This window comes from Meles meles, chromosome 2 (assembly GCF_922984935.1).
Source record: "Meles meles chromosome 2, mMelMel3.1 paternal haplotype, whole genome shotgun sequence".
In the NCBI taxonomy this organism is placed as follows: Eukaryota; Metazoa; Chordata; class Mammalia; order Carnivora; family Mustelidae; genus Meles; species Meles meles.
Window position 1 is genome coordinate 144,198,620 of NC_060067.1, and position 20,209 is coordinate 144,218,828.

The window sequence follows — 20,209 nt, forward strand, 5'->3', positions numbered from 1 at the left end:
TACAGTTAGCTCTCAAATGAGCAGGATTAGCTCTCAAATGATCAGGATGGTGAGGAGGGGAGGAAGACAGAGATAAATAAATCCCAGTAAAAAGAAAAGTTAATTCTGATTTTCAAGGGAATAGGAAGGAAATGTGTAATGGAAAGGAGAGATTCACAACTTCATCTTTTAGGAATATTCTCCCTCTTAAGAGGTGGGCTTAGTAATTATCCAAAAGTTAATTATCTAAGATTGCTATGGTATCCTCCCCCAAAGGAACAAAGCCTGTGGGGGGTCAAACAGTCTAGATTTCTGAAGCTCTATGTTTGGCTGAGAATTGGTGATCAGAACTGAATCAGAATTACTGATCTAGTTCTGCCTGAAGACCATGCATATTTTAGGGAAGGTCGAGTTGTCCCAGATCCTTGCTGATTAGAGCCTTGCTGTTTATCTATACCTGTAACTAATTTTATTTGCCTTACCTAAGAGAGTAAGTTGAATCAAAATGTCCAGATATAAATGAAGTGAGCCTGAAGAGGTTATGGGAGTGGAGTGAGGAAGTACAGGCTTTTAATAAAATACTTTCTTGTATAGTGGCTGGGTTTACCAAATCTTTATGGCTGTGTTTTGTTTTATACTAATCTGATAAGTGAAATAATTGGAAATCCACTTTTTATAACGGTTAAATCTGGGTTTGGTTCTTTGCTTTATAACTTCAAGACTTTTAAACAGATTTATCTTTGTTTCCTTAAAAAATTTTTAGAGTAATGTTTTTAAAAGGTACTTTAGAACCTTTATGTCATTTAAGTTATGTATACTTAATGTCATATGAATAATCATTGAAGAATTTGGGTCTATTTTCAGCCTGAAGTACAGAGTAAAGGGAACTGTGATAACTTTCTTTAAGTATTTAAAGGAAGTCATAGAGTAGAAGGGTAGGAAAGGAAGCTATCATTCATTGTGTATGTATTATGGTCCAGGCTCAAAATAATTCTGTGAGGTGTAGGTACCGCTATTCATTTTATAGATTAGGAAAATGAAGCACAGAGAGCTTAAGTAACTTTACCCAAGGTTCTACTGCTGGTAAGTGGCAGAGCTATTACTGCTTCCCCTAAAACATTTCAATCATATAACAACCCCTGACGGGTAGTTATTATCAGAGAAACTGGCCCAATATTGATAGAGCTAGAATTCAGTTTGAGAATGGTTTGGTTGTAGGTGACTGGTGAGTAAGTGTTTTCTGCTAGTGTAGAACATGTTTTCTAAAGACACTGGTATGGAAGTTACGTGAGAGATTGATTGTTGCGCTCTTGAGAGCTTGGCAGGATTTCTTTTCTTTTTTTTTTTTTTTTTAATTGTCCTTTTTATGTTTATTAGGTACTTCCCTAGGAAAGAAAGAAGAATTAATTTACAGACAGTAAAGTATTAACATTAACTATCAATTTTAACCAACTGAGCCACCCAGGCGTCCCTCTTAACTATCAATTTTTTTTTTTTGTTATCTTTTAAATTTATTTATTTTTTCAGCCTAACAGTATTCATTGTTTTTGCACAACACCCAGTGCTCCATGCAATACGTGCCCTCCCTATTACCCACCACCTGGTTCCCCCAACCTCCCACCCCCGCCCCTTCAAAACCCTCAGGTTGTTTTTCAGAGTCCATAGTCTCTTATGGTTCGCCTCCCCTTCCAATTTCCCTCAACTTTCTTCTCCTCTCCATTTCCCACTGTCCTCCATGTCATTTGTTATGCTCCACAAATAAGTGAAACCATATGATACTTGACTCTCTCTGCTTGACTTATTTCGCTCAGCATAATTACTTCCAGTCCCGTCCATGTTGCTACAAAAGTTGGGTATTCATCCTTTCTTTCTTTTTTTTTTTTTAATAAACATATAATGTATTTTTATCCCCAGGGGTACAGGTCTGTGAATCATCAGGTTTACACACTTCACAGCACTCACAATAGCACATACCCTCCCCAATGTCCATAACCCCCTCCCCCTCTTCCAACCCCACCTCCCCCCAGCAACCCCCAGTTTGTTTTGTGAGATTAAGAGTCATTTATGGTTTGTCTCCCTCCCAATCCCATCTTGTTTCATTTATTCTTCTCCTATCCCCCTAACCCCCCATGTTGCATCTCCACGTCCTTATATTAGGGAGATCATATGAAAGTTGTCTTTCTCTGATTGACTTACTTCACTAAGCATGATACCCTCTAGTTCCATCCATGTCGTCGCAAATGGCAAGATTTCATTTCTTTTGATGGCTGCATAGTATTCCATTGTGTATATATACCACATCTTCTTTATCCATTCATCTGTTGGTGGACATCTAGGTTCTTTCCATAGTTTGGCTATTGTAGACATTGCTGCTATAAACATTCGGGTGCACGTGCCCCTTCGGATCACTACGTTTGTATCTTTAGGGTAAATACCCAGTAGTGCAATTGCTGGGTCATAGGGTAGTTCTATTTTCAACATTTTGAGGAACCTCCATGCTGTTTTCCAGAGTGGTTGCACCAGCTTGCATTCCCACCAACAGTGTAGGAGGGTTCCCCTTTCTCCACATCCTCGCCAGCATCTGTCATTTCCTGACTTGTTAATTTTAGCCATTCTGACTGGTGTGAGGTGATATCTCATTGCACTTTTGATTTGTATTTCCCTGATGCCGAGTGACGTGGAGCACTTTTTCATGGGTCTGTTGGCCATCTGGAGGTCTTCTTTGCAGAAATGTCTGTTCATGTCCTCTGCCCATTTCTTGATTGGATTGTTTGTTCTTTGGTTGTTGAGTTTGCTAAGTTCCTTATAGATTTTGGACACTAGCCCTTTATCTGATATGTCGTTTGCAAATATCTTCTCCCATTCTGTCAGTAGTCTTTTGGTTTTGTTAACTGTTTCCTTTGCTGTGCAAAAGCTTTGATCTTGATGAAATCCCAATAGTTCATTTTTGCCCTTGCTTCCCTTGCCTTTGCCGATGTTCCTAGGAAGATGTTGCTGCGGCTGAGGTCGAAGAGGTTGCTGCCTGTGTTCTTTTTAGATGTGCAGGACTGTGGTTGTGAATGACCTAACATTTCTTTTTGAAAGCAGGAAGGGAAATAGATTTCAAGCTGAGAAGAGTAGAGGAACTTTAATATTTATTGCCAGAATTTAATAGGTAAGTAATATATAAATAGAAGGCTTGACTAAAAATGGATAGCAGCAAACATGAATATATAGTAGAGTTACTTAGAAGAGCTCTTGACTTTTCTTCTGTAGTGCTTTGCAGAAATGTGGGAAAAGAACATTGGAGAATCTACTTTATCTTTGTTGCTTTTTTTTTTTTTTAAGGTTTTATTTATTTATTTGATAGAGAGCAGGAGAGCACCAGCAGGGAGAGTGGCAGATGGAAAGGGAGAAGCAGGCTCCCTGCTGAGCAGGGAACTCGATGTGGGGCTTGATCTCAGGACCCTGGGATCATGACATGAGCTGTAGCCAGACTCTTAACTGATTGAGCCACTTAGGTGCCCCTATCTTAGGTGCTTTACATTTTTAAATTTAAATATCCTAACAACCGTGTTAAAATTTGGTGGTATTTCTCTTTTCTAAATCATACTGGTAAAATGATTTAAAAGGAATGTTCTAGAATTCTGCATGACAACAGTCACTACACACTTAAGTATTTGTAATGAATGATAAAAGGTAAATACATATAATAATTACAAATTACAAAGAACAGGATTCCTACAAAAATGCTCAAAATGTCAGAGTAATAGTTATTTATGTTACCTTTTGGTTTCCACTGAAGTGGGAAAATTCAGTCAGTTTTACTACTAGTCAAGTGTAAATTGTTTATTCTTTATTCAGGTCAATTTGGCAACATGTGTTCATATGTAAAGTGTGTGTTTATTGACTAATAGGAAGTTACCTAAAAAAATCAAGGAGTGGGGCACCTGGGTAGCTCAGTCAGTATCCAGCTCTTGATCTCAACTCAGATCTTGATCTTAGGGTCATAAGTTCAAGCCCTGCATTTGGCTCCACACTGGGCGTGGAGCCTATTTCAAAAAAAAAAAAAAAAAGTCAAGGAGTACACATAATTTTATGTAAGCAAATACAAAATGCTATTTATTATGGTAAAGAACTAGGACTGACTCAAATAAATGTCCCTGAATTTTGGTTGGTCTGATATATCCTCATGATTAGAAGCAAATTATGATACACTTCTTTGGTAAGAATATTATGAAACAGGTGGAGAAGAAAATGTAATCACCTGCTGCACAGTTTTATTTGTCTTTATTTTAACTCCAGTATAGTTAACATACAGTGTTATATTAATTTCAGGTGTACAATATGGTGATTTAACATTTCAGTAATGATCCAGTGCCCATCATATGGTGCACAATTTTGACTTGTCACAATATTGATGATACCACTTTCATTATTTGATTAACATCTAACTGCCAGGGGAGCCTGGGTGGCTCAGTGGGTTAAGCTTCTGTCTTCAGTTCAGGTTATGATCTCAGAGTCCTGGGATCGAGCCCCACATCAAGCTTTCTGCTCAACAGGGAGCTTGCTTCCCCCTCTCTCCTGCCTACCTCTTTGCCTACTGATTTCTTTCTCTCTGTCAAATAAATAAATAAAATCTTTTTTTTTTTTTTTTTAATTTTTTTTTTTATTTGCCAGAAAGAGAGATCACAAGTAGACAGAGAGGCAGGCAGAGAGGCAGGCAGAGAGAGAGGGAAACAGGCTCACCGCTGAGCAGAGAGCCCGATGTGGGGCTCGATCCCAGGACCCTGAGATCATGACCTGGGCCGAAGGCAGCGGCTTAACCCACTGAGCCACCCAGGCGCCCCAATAAATAAAATCTTAAAAAAAAATCTAACTGCCAATTTTCTATATGGTAAAGTTACTCTTTCCCTTTTGTTTTTAGTAAGTGTTTTTAATAAGTGTTTTATTTTTAATAAGTGTTTTTTGTTTTTAATGTTTTTAATAAGTGTTTTACGGTAAGGTACTTTGAAATTATTTAAATATCCTGTTCCTGAGATTGTTAATTTATCTTACCAATATGGCCTCTTTGGCTTCCTATTTTATTGAATGAGTTGTAGTAAGTTATTATCATTATTTATTTTTAGTATTATTATTTTAAAATTTAATTTAATTTTGTGTGTGTGTGTCCCAGAATTCATTGTTTATGCACCATACCCAGTGCTCCTTGCAATATGTGCCCTCCATAATACCCACCACCACCAGGCTCACCGAACTGCCTACCCTCTCCCCTCCAAAACCCTCAGTTTGTTTCTCAGAGTCCACATATCATTATTTATCTATCTATCTATTTATTTATTTTTAAATAATTTTTTCATTTTTTTATAAACATATAATGTGTTATTAGCCCCAGGGGTACAGGTCTGTGAATCGCCAGGTTTACACACTTCACAGCACTCACCATAGCACATACCCTCCCCAATATCCATAACCCCACCACCCTCTCCCTACCTTCCTCCCCCCCGGCAACCCTCAGTTTGTTTTGTGAGATTAAGAGTCTCTTATGGTTTGTCTCCCTCCCGATCCCATCTTGTTTCATTTATTCTTTTCCTACCCCCCAAATCCCCCACATTTCATCTCTACTTCCTCAGATCAGGGAGATCATATGATAGTTGTCATTTTCCGATTGACTTATTTTGCTAAGCATAATACCCTTTACGTCCACGTTGTCACAAATTGCAAGATTTCATTTCTTTTGATGGCTGCATAGTATTCCATTGTGTATATATACCACATCTTCTTTATCCATTCATCTGTTGATGGACATCTAGGTTCTTTCCATAGTTTGGCTATTGTGGACATTGGTGCTATAAACATTCGGGTGCATGTGCCCCTTCGGATCACTACATATGTATCTTTAGGGTAAATACCCAGTAGTGCAGTTGCTGGTTCATAGGGTAGCTCTATTTTAAACTTTCTGAGGAATCATTATTTAATTTTATGCTCAAAATGTTTCCAGTTTGGTCAGTGGTAGTCCCTTTAAGCTGGCTTCTGTGTCTTTGTGAATGATGGCCTATTATTCCTTTGGCATATCTTTGCTTTCTAAAAAACAAAACTAGGTGTTTCAAGCTCATTGTGTACTTTTCTCTAGTAGATCTTGAATTGCTCATTTCTCTCTCTCAGTGAGGAATAGTGTTTAGAAGCAAGCTTTGGTGTTAAGGTATTATTGTTCCCAAGTCCTCTCAGTGGATAGAACTAGGGACTATATATGGATATGTATTTGAATGAGGACATATATTTCATACATACTTATATATATTACCTGTATTTAGTGAAACCATGTATTCACACAAATGCCCTTAATTTCAAATCATTAACGTCAAAGTTCTTTTTAGTTTTCTTTTCTACTTAAATGCTCTCTTCATATTGTTTGAGCTCGTATACTTTGCTCCAGGTCAGTGTCGCCCCCATCCTGGTGCAAATACTTTCCTTGATCTATTCAAGCTAACTGCTTGAGGCCTGATTAGATTAAGGAAGTTTGGAAGATAGGGCCCTTTTGCTCTTTAAAAGCACAGTATTTTTATACTGTAGTGTAATGGGAAAATAACTGATTTTACTTGAAACACAGGATTCTAGATACAGATTCTCTCTTGGCCAACTCTCTCCCTGCCTTCAGACTGTTGCTCGTAGGTCACCTTCCCTAAGTTTCACCTTGATCACTATATCTAAAAATGCAACCAGCTTTCACTAACCCTCACCCCATGCTTCCAATTTCCGTCACTCTTCTCTATTATTTCCTAAACCACCTTCTGGCTCCCAACTTATTTATTATGTTTATTATTTATTGTCTGTCTTTCCCTACAAGGGCTGAACTTTTTGTTTGTATAAGCACTGATATATCCTAAGCATCAGAATAATACCTAGACTTCTATTTGTTTTCAAAAGATAATTTTCAATAAATGAGTGAGTACATAAAGCTGCATGCTTGTTTCAGTCCTCAGTGTTCACTCAGGAATTTGGTTTCTTTTAGGATAACCATGCAAATTAAAAATAAGAAAACCTTGGGTCACTTGGGTGCTTCAGCGTATGACTCTTGATTTCTACTTAGATCATGATCTCAGGGTTTTGAGGTCAAGCGTCACGTCAGGCTCTGTGCTGGGCATGGAGCCTGCTTGGGATTCTCTCTCTACCTCTGCCCCTTCCCCAACCCCCTCTTTAAAAGAAAAGAGACCCCTATGCTTTCAAGCCTTGTTAAATTTACTGCCACATTTGGTGTCCTTTTGTAGCAAGTGGGGCAGTGGAGATGATCTTCCATTGCCTACACTATTGGAATGGAGCTTAGAGGTTCATCTTCACTACAAGCAAATAATTATACTTACACAATATGTTGAAATTATACAACTGTTTTTCCTGTAGGCTTCTAGTTTATGTGATCTTGAGGTTGTAGACTGGCAAAATAAAGATTTTAAATAGTTACACAGTACTCCTTTACTTAGTCTTTTATCATATCATATTTGAATCTGTTGCTTTCTTGATTTTATCCACTGTTTCCTCTTATAAGTAGGTCTCAACTGTGGCTGACTACAATTGTTAAGATGCCTTTGATTATAAAATGTGTTGATTTGAGAAATGCTGCCATGTGGAAAAATGTGCATTTTATCCTGATGAGACAGGTTGTTGTGGAAAAGAATTCTTACTTAGAGATTTTTAAAATTCTGTTTCTTTTAAAATAATCAGATGATTTTTATCTTTCTCTGCCTGAGTTCATCTAAAGTCTGTATCAATGTGCTCTAACCAAAGACTGCCAGGAATAAACTTCTGGTTGAATAAGTTCAGTGAGGGAGAATGCACACAATGAGGAAATTAGGGACATCTCAGTAAGAGAATGTTAGAAATGATTTATTACAGGGTTTGAACCTATATTAGGTGATTTTAGGGAGGGGTTAAGGAAGTGGGACTTCCTTCTGAATTGAGTACTGTTAGGAAGCATGGGTAATTCTACAACGAGATACCCTAATAAATCTCATCAGAAGCATGGAAGCCTAAAGCTGTAATTTGTAAAGTCATCAGTCATTCATACTAACAACACTAAGCCTAATCAGTATTACCAGGCCAGCTCCTGATGTCGGAGGCTGCTTTTCTACATTCTCAACTGTTTTTGTCTTCTTCCTTTATGTATGCTAGATGAGCATTTCTTCTTCCATCTCTCCTTCATTTATCTTTCTGTCCACACCACTTTGTGTCCTTTTAGGTATTTCTAGCATACCTATGCCTGAAGTTTTGAGAACATATCATAAGCATCAGACCTCTGGTAGTGCATAGATTCTGGGATCTTTTGAGCTACTCTTCTCTCATGTATCAGCTTTGCATATTCTTTGTTTCATTTGCCTCAGTATTATTTCCTTCTTTTTGGACTGTTCTCTCTAGAATTGTGATGGGATTTCAGTCTGTATTTACCCAAATACTAACTTGCCACCCATTTAAGATACTGCTTTCAGAAACTGAATTGTACTTAATTACATCTCAAGCAAGGTATGCATGTCTTGTTACCGGTAGACTCCAGGTTGTAAGGATATCATCCAAGTTGGATTCCAGTGACTCTTATAGTCCATGTGTCATAGAGGGACACTCTATGTGTCTGTTCTTTTTCTTCCTAATATTGGCCTTAGAAAAAGCAAATGGCTGTTCTGTTTCCTTAGATCCTACTCCTAGCTTAAACTGAATGATGTTCTATCCCATATATCCTAATTCTTAAACAGGAACTTTATTTTCCCCCTTTCTTTCTTGAGCTTTTAGAATTTCTTAAGTCTCAGTAAATTATCCTAAAAATTAGTCTTCTAGATTCACTCTTTCAAGACTTGTCATAATGTATGTTGTTTTGTTCCTATCTGTTCTTTTGCTCTTCCAGTTACTTTTCTAGTGATTATTTTTCTCTTGCCAAGTAAGCAGTTACTTGTTGAAAACAAAGATGAAAATTCTTGTACAGGGTAGAACAGCTTTAACATTTTGTAATAGAAGAGGATGAATTGACCATTCAACAAAATATACAAGAGTATTAAAGGGTGTCTGGAAGTTTCATTGGAGCGTAAAATAAGATCACATGGTAGAAATTAATTTTACACAGTAGTTTGAACAGAGAGGGACATAAAAAGTAGGAAATAGCAAAGTACACAAGATAGGAAGATTAACTTGTAAAATATGAGAGATAAGAATGACTAAGGGAATAATTTTTGGAATTAACATAAACTGAGGACCCTCTATTGTCAACTTCTCTAAGCTCTGGAGAGATTGGGATGAAAAAGATGAGGTCTCGGCTTTTAAAAAGATAAGTATAATAGGAAAAAGGATATTTAAAAAATCAAGTGACATATAGTGTGACAAATGTACAAACAGGTAAGTTCTAATTACACTGAGGATGCAAATGAGGGAGTATAAGTTCTATTTGAATCATTTAAGAAAGGTTTCACAAGTATTCCCTGGGTTATGTTTGTTAGGCTAGACTCAGAAGCAGTCAGGCTATAGCATAAGTTATTTGGTGACTGAGTAAGGTCAGTTTTGCTGGAAGTGGAAGTTTATGTGCTTGAGGCTAAATTTGGAATTAGCTGTTGTGTTTTGCTTCAGTTTTAAAAAGTGTCTACTTGTAAATCTCTATTGCTACTTGTTGGATAGAAGCAATCATGACTTTAGTGAGTCAAAATTTAGTTTTCTATTACCTCTGCAGCTGATGGATCATACGTTACTTGGTGTAATAATCAAACTTGTAACTAAGATTTACATATTAAATGATTAAAGAGATACCTTTAATGTTATCCAAAATATAATGGATATTTAAAATCCATTGTAATGTTTTTTGTTGACTTGGTATAAAGATAGCTTCTTTGTTTGAACCTTTATCTAAAAATGGAAGATTCTTGTAAATGGTTATTTTCTTTTATAGGTGGTAGATCATCTAATGCAAAATTGCCCTCGGTGCCAACAGTTGGCTCAGTTCCACAAGACCAAGTTTCAAATATGAGGTATTAAAGTTATTAACTTGGATATTTGTGATTTATTCCTTTTGATGACTCTTTAAACTGTCTAGCTACAGTTTTTTTTAACTTTTGTCTATTTTTTTTAAAAACATAAGCAACAGAGGCCTGAATATTTTAGAAGTTTCTCTTTAAAGATTATGAGATGTAAAAGGTTTTTGAGAAGTGGCTATTATGATTAATAAGTACTGCATGCAAAACAAATATTTAAATACACAGTTAGTAGCTTATGACTTAGGTTTCATATGATTATGAACTGAAAATGTAGAATTCATTGTTCATTTTCTATAAAAATGCTGAAGCAAGTTATAGCCAGTCAACTAAAGCCACAGTGAAACTGAACAGTAGGTACATTTTTTACCGTCCTTAACCTTTTTAAATTGGGAATATGCATTTCAAATTCAAAGGTGGAATACTGTGGAATATTTTCTACCACTAGAGCCTTTTATACAGGCACCAAAGTTCTGTATGTGTAACCTTGTAGTTGTGATATTATCCAGAGAGGAATAGTATTAAGGGTAGTACCTAGGATGAGATGCTAATTGGTAGAAGAAATTTCCATCAGCTAAACAGTTGATAGTTTCAGTAGGAGCTCTTGTTGGTATTACTAAGTACTCCTTGTGTGAATAAATAGGTAAGTAGTGGCTGTTTGTGTATATATTTTGTTTATAAGTTAGGAACTAAAGCTGTGGATGCTTCTGAGTTTCCTGAAATGCAGAGAGCTTGTTTAACTCATTAAATATACACATGTGTGTGGTTGTATGTGTGTATACATATGAGTACATGTGCATCTAGTCACAGAGACATTAATATGTAAATTGAGATCATTATAAGTGTGCCAGTAAAGTATACTAATTTTCAAATGAAAAGTTGTTCAGATTGCTTTAGAAAAAAAATTCTTAAAGATTTCAATGAGAAAGGAATGTAAACTAATTCAGTTTATAAATACTTATGGTGTCTATGCTATATGCCGCAGCTGAGAACTTAGAAAGGAAGATATAATTCTTGAACTGAAGGTGCTGATGGTTTATTAATAGACAATTTTTTTTCTCTTAAAGCCTTTATTTGAGAGAGAGAGAAAGAGTGAGTTGGGGGAGGGGCAGAGGGAGACTTTAAGACTCCTCTTAAAGCAAGGATCCCAACCCAAGTCTCTATCTCAGGACCCGGAGATCATGACTTGAGCTGAAGGGATATACTTAAAGCCACTCAGGTGACCCAGGAATACACAAATTTGATAAGGATTTGCTCGAGTTTTTTTTAGGTTATAATGGTGTTAAAATCAAGTGCTCTCTACTGACCCATTAAGATTTCCAGTAAGAGCAGATGCTTACAGTGGTTGTTTACCAGATTATTTGTCAGACCTTGGGGTGGTAACATAGAACTTAATAATAAGGGGTATTCTAGCAGAAGGAATGATATGTATAGCAGTAATGAGTTGTTATATAATTTTTAATTTCTCATGATTTTACATTTCTTTGGAAACTCATTTTAAAAACTGAAAATTGTAAATTCTAATGAATATTAGATAATATCTTTTCATTAGTATTACAGAGAGGCTTGAACATGCTTTGGAAAAGGCAGCTCCTCTTCTGCGAGAGATTTTTGTGGATTTTGCACCTTTTCTTTCTCGGACACTTTTGGGTAGTCATGGACAAGAACTGCTTATAGAAGGGACAAGTAAGTGATTTTTCTATATGTCACTTTACAAATGAATATTTAAATTTATATTTAAGTTTTAAGATTAAAAATTGAAATGAATAATAGGAGATGCATGGAGTTTCATTGTTCAGGTATTTTTCAGCCTTTGACAAAGTTTCTTACAGAGTCTGTATCTTTTGAAAGATGTGTCTCCTCAATTGTTCTAATCTGATTTGGATTTTTAATTAGTGATTTGGATGAAGCAAAAAAGTATGTACTGAATCAAAGAACTACGACAGATTTTTTTTTTAATGCATTAAAATAAACTATGAGAATAGAGAATTGGAAAGATTAGTGTTATAATAATTAGCGGGCATTTACCTGGGATTTTACTGGAACTTAAGATCCATATAAACAATAGTATATTGCCACATATTAGGAAAATGAGGAATATGTTATTAGCCCTTATTAGTAGAATTCTGTTTTATAAATAAGTAGAAGTAACAGTGTTGGGGTCTGTTATCAAAGGAATGAGACTGAGACAAACTGAAAGTTATGCTAAGCTTTATTCTGTGCCAAGCATTAGAAGTTAGGCTGACCATCCAGGGGAATGAGACTGAGACAAAGTGAAAGTTATGCAAGGCTTTATTCTTTGCCAAGCATTAGAAGTCAGACTGACCAGTCAGGGCCACCTCCGAAGAGAGCGACCCCCTCCTGATCTCACAAGCTGGTTTTATAGGGCATAACTGCAGACCCAAGGTACGTGGCTTCTATTCTTAAGGCGTTTACTCCCGTAATTGATACCCGGAACCGATACCAGGAACTATTGGGGCGTTTATTACTGGAATGAAGTCCATGGATGTAAACAACAATATGGCTACCTAGGCAATTTGGAGTTGCTCTGGTTAAGCAGGCCCTGATAGTTAAACAGGTTTTAACATTAAATTGGCCTTAACAACAGTAGTACTCTATCCTGCTTACATATGAATTCCTGGATCATTTATAGGTAGTAGTATACTTAGAGATGGTGTCCAACTAGATAGCATTCAGAGTTGGTTGTTGAGTTGGATTGAAAACCATGTGCTGGGGCGCCTGGGTGGCTCAGTGGGTTAAAGCCTCTGCCTTCGGCTCGGGTGATGATCCCAGGGTCCTGGGATCGAGCCTCACATCGGGCTCTCTGCTCAGCGGGGAGCCTGCTTCCCCTCTTTCTGCCTGCCTCTCTGCCTACTTGTGATCTCTCTCTGTCAAATAAATAAATAAAATCTTAAAAAAAAAACAAAAAAACATGTGCTGTTTATGGAATGAAGGAGAAGTATTCAGACTTTTTTTTTTTTTTTAAGATTTTATTTATTTATTTGAGAGAGAGAGCGCGAGCGAGCGAGCAGGATTGTGAGAGGGGAGAGGATCAGAGGGAGAAGCAGACTCCCCGCTGAGCCTGTTGCAGGACCTGATCCTGGGAATCCAGGATCATGACCTGAGCCAAAGGCAGTCGTTTAACCAACTGAGCTACCGAGGTGTCCCTGGACTTTTTTTTTTTTTTAATATGGGGTACTTGCCATATAGTGAATGTTTTCTGATATTAGAATGGGTGACTCAGCCAATTGCTATCTCTGACAGCAGATATCAGTTCAACAGAGAATAGCTTTCCAAATAATTCTAGTTAAGAGCTTAATAGACTGACTGCAGAATACCAGTTTTTATCCTAACAAGTAGAATTTTTTAAGGATAAGCTGGAGCATTTTCATCAGTGATAATATAGAATTGATTTTTTTTAATTTAGATGTGTTTGGACTAGAAGTTTCCTAAATCTGGGCTTGTCTGTGTCCATGGTTCATGGTTTAGGATTAAGCACTTTGATTCTCCTAAAGCTGAAAAATCATGGAAAAATGTAATTATCTGTATTCTGATCTCTTTAAATATCAATTTATAGCTTTAGTTATAAATTTTTGTTGAGTAACAGTCACTGGATGATCTCTTGAGGAATTTTTTAAAACTTATTAAAAAATACCTTTTTTTTTTTTTTTTAAAGATTTTATTCATTTGACAGAGAGATACCCAATGAGAGAGGGAACACAAATAGGGGGAATGGGAGAGAGAGAAGCAGGCCTCCAGCTGAGCAGGGAGCCTGATGTGGGGTTTGATCCCAGGAGCCTAGGATCATGACCCGAGCCGAAGGCAGATGTTTAACAACTGAGCCACCCAGGCACCCCTCAAAAACTCTCTTTTAGAAATAAGAATATGGAAATGCAAGGTAGAGGTAGTTCAATAGTGGAAGATACTCTTTATATTAGCACTAATCGAGGGATATCAGCACATTTAAAATAATAAGCTTTAGCTGAAATAAGAATTTCATTTTCATCTGTGCTATATAGATGTATATGGAGTTGGTGATGAGTGGTCTCATTTCCACAGAGGAAAAAATTACTAAATTTATTTGAAAAAGTTCAAGTTTTAGAAATATTTACTTAATTTGGGGGTAGAATTTTACCTTATCTGCCGAAGGATGTAATTTTTTCAGCCATGCATGAAATATTTGATCTAATGAAGTAATAAAATTTGAAAGATAATGAATTGAAAAATTGGAAGACTTCTCCCTAATTTATACTTCACATGTTAAATGTTTATTTTTTAAAGTGGTGTGACAGCTTACGAACTATATTTCATTATTATAAAGTGGATTATTAATTACAGCTTTTTGGTGTAGCAAAACAGAGCTTTTACTTGGTCTTTGAGTTTTATAATATATTCCGCAAGATGCTTAGAAGTACTAAACTTGCTAATTCCAGATTCCTGAACAAAATTTAATTTAGAATCAATTTCTTACTGGTAAGTTCTGATAAACTGATAACGAGGAAGATGATGCACTCTTGCTTATCTGTAAACCTGAGCAGTACCTACTCATTGGACTGTATTCATAAAAAGTTAGCCAAAAAAAAAAAATCTAGGAATTTTATGCATCTTACATATGTATGTTAAGTTGTAAGGAACGTTTTTGGTGGTGGTTTTTGTACATTGTGAAACAAGAGTTTTGAGTAGAAGTGTTTGGCATGGTACTGTACAAAAGCACTAGATTCAAAGACTGGAGTCCTTGGTTCTAATCCTGCCTTTGTCAGTCACAAGTTGTATGCCCAGATACTGGAAAGCTTATTACTTCTACAATTTTTTAATGATTTTTTTATTTAAAAATTTTTAAATATGTTAAATATTTATGTAGTAGAAAATGAAATAACCATGAACTTATTGCCAACTCCCAAACCATCTTTGTTTTGCTATAATTTTTTGTTGTGTCTGCCTCCCTTTATTTTGCTTTAGTATTTAAATCAATTCCAGACATTATATTGTTTTACCTTTAAGTAATTCATAAGCCATATAAAAAAGGGTATTTTCTTACATAATCATAATTGTTGTGAATATACCTAATGTTGATAATAGTTCTTTGCTATATAATACTTAGTTCATATTTATTGTTTTTTAAATGTCTTTTTTTAATGTCTTTTTACAAAACATTTTCTCATTTATATACAAACAAAATCAATTTATTGCATTTGGTTATGTCTTTTAAATCTTTATTAATATCAAATAGTTTCTCCGTATTTCCCCTCTGTTCTCATGCTATTGGCTTGTTGACGAAATCTGGTTGGTTCTGTAGAATGTTACTTATTTTGGCACTCTGTGGCCAATGTTTCCTCATGATGTCATTTAATGGTTTCTCTGTCCCATTTATTTTCTGATGGCTTGAGATTAGATTTAAAAGCTTAGTTAAATGAAACAAGATGGGATTGGGAGGAAGACAAACCATAAGAGACTGTAGTCTCACAAAACAAACTGAGAGTTTCTAGGGGGTGGGGGACTAGGGATAGGGTGGCTGGGTTATGGACATTGGGGAGGGTATGTGCTATGGTGAGTGCTATGAAATGTGTAATCCTGATGATTCACAGACCTGTACTCCCTGGGACAAATAATACATTATATGTTAATAAAAATAAACAAACAAATAAATAAATAAATAATTTAGTTTAGAGGTAACACTGCCTATTACATCTTGCCTAGAACCACATGTTTTCTGATTGTTTCAATTTTAGTGATACTAACCTTCTTTTTCAACCTTTTGTAAGGATTGATATTTTACTACTTTTGCTTTTTTAAAGAGGTCTTTCAGAAACAAAGGAAGTTACTTAAAAAACAACATTTATTCTATCTTACAGTTACCATATGTGAACATGTTTTTATAAATCTAGGATTCATTAGGGGGTCTTTGTGATATTAATTTTCCTATACCTTAAAACATTTTGTTATTTCACCATTATTCATCAGTTATTCCTGCTATAGTAAGGACTATAAAATAATGAGAAGAAAAGAATACTGGAATTGCCCCTAGAATTATGATATAATAAGAAAATAAATCATCACTCTTGGATCTCCCTCAGTTTGTACTGCATTCTCCAAAGTACTGGATCATATTTTAAGAAGATACAAATTTGTTTTCTCATTGGGAACAAGAACTGATATTTGGGGAGGACAAAACATTTTAAGTATTACATGGTTCTTCCAGTGGTTCACAGTACATCTATATAGTGTATGTTTAGTATTAAAATTTCATGGGGGGGGCGCCTGGGTGGCTCAGTGGGTTAAGCCTCTGCCTTCAGCTCAGGTGATGATCTCAGGGTCCTGGGATCGAGCCCCACATTGGGCTTTCTGCTCAGCAGGGAGCCTGCTTCCCCCCTCTCTCTGCCTGTCTCTCTGCCTAATTGTGATCTCTCTCTCTCTCTCTCTCTCTCTCTGTCAAATAAATAAATAAAATCTTTAAAAAAAAAATTTCATGGGGGTGCAATTAAGAAAAAAATGTTGTGAAATGGCTTCCTAGTGGGGAGCAATAATGAAAAAAAAAAGGTTGAGAAATATCAGTAAAATTGGTGTAAAAGAAATCTGTGGATACCATCTTCATGGTCTTATTTTCAGCTTTCATCAAATTCAGTTAAGAATTCAGAATTGTTTATTTTCCACTCTAATGATAAGGTGAAAAATTGACAGAGGAAGACATTTTACAATTTTTAGACCATCTGAGGATGAATTTAAAAAGACAGAGAGCAACACTCAAATTTTATCAAACCCAAGAATTCATTAGTGCACAGTATATTTCTGTGGAAAAAAGGAAATGGATTTTCTTAGTATGTCATTCTATAGAAAGGACTTCATTGTACAAAATTTATGCAATGTTTTCTGACAAGAATATGGAACATCTTATTTTGCTAAAAAGGTATGTGACAGTGTTCTTCCATGGCTTTGATAGTTACACAGCACAATTTACTTGGTACAGTTTCTAAGTGAATAAAAAAGGCAAGTGTGTTACATGAAAATGATTGGAAAGAAAAGTTCATGTAGAAATGAAAAAAATTAGTGGGTTCATCATTCTAAATCATGTTTGAAAGTCCAGAGAAGAAAATATTTTATAATTCTGGATCAAAGAAGATGGCTGTTGTCTTTTCAACAAAATTTTGAATGATTCACCTTTTCCAAAGTACTGCATTTGATGATGTAAGTTCAAGAAATAGGACCAGAATTAATGATAAGGTGGAACCAATTAGAAGTTTATCTGAAATTTGGAATTAGTATTTACAAGGCGGATATCATATTTATAGATTGATGAAGAGCAGTTAGTTGAATCCAAAGGCCTTTGCTCATATAGGTTGTATACAAATATCTTTAAAACCAGAGAAATAGAGAATAAGAATTTGAGTGCATTATGCTTAAATTATTATTAAAGCTTCCAATAATGTTCATAATCATCTCTTTTTATATAAAAACCAAGTTGACTTAAATTCATACTTAAAATACATATATTTTTAAAAAGGCTTCTTATATTCCATGTGGCAAAAGGTCATGACTGTTTTTCATGTTACTTGAAAGTTTAGACAGATCAGTGGGTTCAGATGTTGCTAGCTTAATATCTGGTAAATCATTTAATATTTCTGAATTTAGCAGTAAGGAAAAGCAGTAATAATGGAGGTGGGGTAAATAGTCTTGGGTGAAGAAATTTGAAGAAAATTTCATGAACCTCTTTGGTCATGAAATTCCAAAAGAGTATAAAGCTCTTGGCTTTGGTATCCTGAGTTTGTCTTTTTTTGAAGGGACTAAAATTGCATATCTTTAAAAAATAAACCAAAAATAAAACCAAACAAAATGAACCCTATGGTTATTCTGAGAGTCTTTTAGGGAAGTTGTGTTAAAAGCCTACCCAGATCTCTGAGGCTACCTTGTGTGCTTTCTGCTAACTGGGGCAATAATAGGGAGTGTGTGTGTGTGTGTGTGTGTGTGTGTATAAATGAAAATTAATACTTCTGCAGCAGTTTAGAACTTTAAGTATTGTTTTAAGGCCTTCCTTTGGATAATTCTTAGAGTCTGAAGACAGATTATTGGTTTATAATTCATTTCTTCCTTTTTCATATCTGGAACCAGTGTCACCCAAGGGCAAAAGAGAGAAAGAAAGAGAGGGAGAGAGATGATTAAGTTGTGTAGCCTGATACCAAGTCCTTTATTGGTGATATTTCTTGTTTTTTTGAGCCCAAGTTTATATATTTTTGTTTACAGTATTATTGCCTTTTAGACAGGGAGCTTATTATTAGAGATCTAATATAAGGTCTTTTGTCCCCTAAAGCCTTTTCTCATTTAAAATTTAATATACCATCTACCTTGGCCCTCCTCCCCATCTTTTACAAATCTACAAAACCCCATTCCAAAAAATGCATGAATTGTTCTAACCAAACTATGAAATGTTATTTATTTTACTATCGCTTAACACTTAACTCAGTGATCATTGAGTTAAATGGCACAAGGCCTTTTTTTTATCATTATTCTTTTTCTGAGTGGATAAAAAAGGCTGAGCCAGATCAGAGGCCAAATATTTTGCCATTGAAAGGAAAGTTGGTAGGAATTCTGGTTTCTCTAGAATAGAGCAGTGGAATAATGACCTAAGTAAAGAAAGATCAGAGTTTACTTTTTGGAAGTGGAAGTATATGGAACTTTCTGGTTGTTTACATTTTATGTAAAGTGACAAGGTTTCAGACCAGCAGAGGGCTATATCAGCAATGAGATGGACTATTGGCTATGCCCTTCCATTTGGCCTTGGTATTAGCCTGCAGAGCTATGCTCATTTCAGCTCTACAGAAACCATAATTTAGTCTAGTTAATGACCTGCTTTCTTAATGCAACATGTATATACTCTGTAGCTAATTTCTGTGCTGGTGCGGACACTATTACCATCATTATTTCTATGTTACACATTTTTTCAGATTGAGAAAAATGATTCTTTTCTAAAAAGTGAACAGGGGAACAACCTATTTAATGTGAATGCTATTTATAAGGCTACAGAATGGCAGCGTGTGGCATCAGTTGGTATGAGGCAGCATGACTAAAAGAGGTGAGGAAAAAGAACTACAGAGCTAGAAGATTAAAAAAAGGGAATAAGATGGGATAGGATGCCTCCAAGAGCTTTCATGGAAAGAAAGAAAGATAATTCTGCAGGGTGTAAAAGGGTCCACCAGGAATTATTTTTATTGTTACGCCCTGGATTCTAAACTTGTGTTTGCTTAGAAAAATATAGAATGAAAAATAAAAGTTTTTCTGATTATTAGTCATGTGATTTAGTAATTTAGTGCTTTTAATTATGGGCATTGCTTTTTTAACATACGGGTGATGAAGTGTTCTTTGAATGAACTTTTTAAGATTTTGTTGGTAACCAAAACTAAGGAAGTCTTTAGATATGTATTGTTTAGAAGTTCCTTCCTGAGATATTTGTGGTGAACGCAAATGAAACAGAAAAGAGAAAATGTAAATGAATTTATTTATAAGAAATCAAGAATATATAACAGAACGCTTACACTTCTGTTAAGGTTTAGTGTGAGGTCACAGGTCAAGGTACTAATAAGAGTGTTTGGGATGTCTGCTGCCATGAAACAAAATGGAAACTTGATTGATAGCTAGAGGGTTGAAGGGAGAGAGTGTGGTGGAGAAAGCAAAGGTCAGGGAACTATTTCCCTTCTCTGCATGTATAACAATCAGCTCTCTCCAAAACAAAATGTAGATGATTTTGATCAATATGGCATATGTTGTGCACATTTCTCAGTGTCGTGAAATGTCATTATATATGGAGTTCTAATGTTTTAGTAGATTGAATACTGAAATGAAATAGTTTACAAATAAAATTGTGGTAGTTTTGATGCCAAATTTAAAGTAATTACAGAGTACCTGTTTACTCATATCGAATGTGTGTGGGTTTGTTCTTAGCAAGATGTTAAATTTTGTTTTAAAAGCCAATTTTGATAAAGTTGTATAACAAATCCCTCATTTGTTTTTTTACTCTGTAATTTTTCTTTTAAATTCTCTTTAAAATAGGTCTGGTTTGCATGAAGTCTAGTAGTTCGGTTGTGGAATTGGTTATGCTACTGTGTTCTCAGGTGAGTAACAAGAAAACATGTTGGATTAAAAGTAAATTCTTGCATGACTTTATTTTATAAGGAAATTATAATTGTTTTAGTAGATATTTTTCCTGTAATAGAGTTTGAATTTGCAATTTTAAAATAATTTTATTTGTATTGGAAAAGGAT

General features: G+C 35.4%; 1 protein-coding gene across 7 annotated transcripts in view; it reads left to right on the top strand.

The window, feature by feature from the left end:
• LRBA (LPS responsive beige-like anchor protein) overlaps positions 1-20,209 on the top strand; it is a 759,801-nt gene that overhangs the window by 227,876 nt on the left and 511,716 nt on the right. For all 7 annotated transcript variants that reach the window (XM_045989499.1, XM_045989508.1, XM_045989525.1 and 4 more), the window contains exons 32-34: positions 9,878-9,956; positions 11,512-11,645; positions 19,998-20,059. In XM_045989499.1, the coding sequence (XP_045845455.1) occupies positions 9,878-9,956; positions 11,512-11,645; positions 19,998-20,059 (275 nt within the window). The remainder of the gene's footprint in view (positions 1-9,877; positions 9,957-11,511; positions 11,646-19,997; positions 20,060-20,209) is intronic.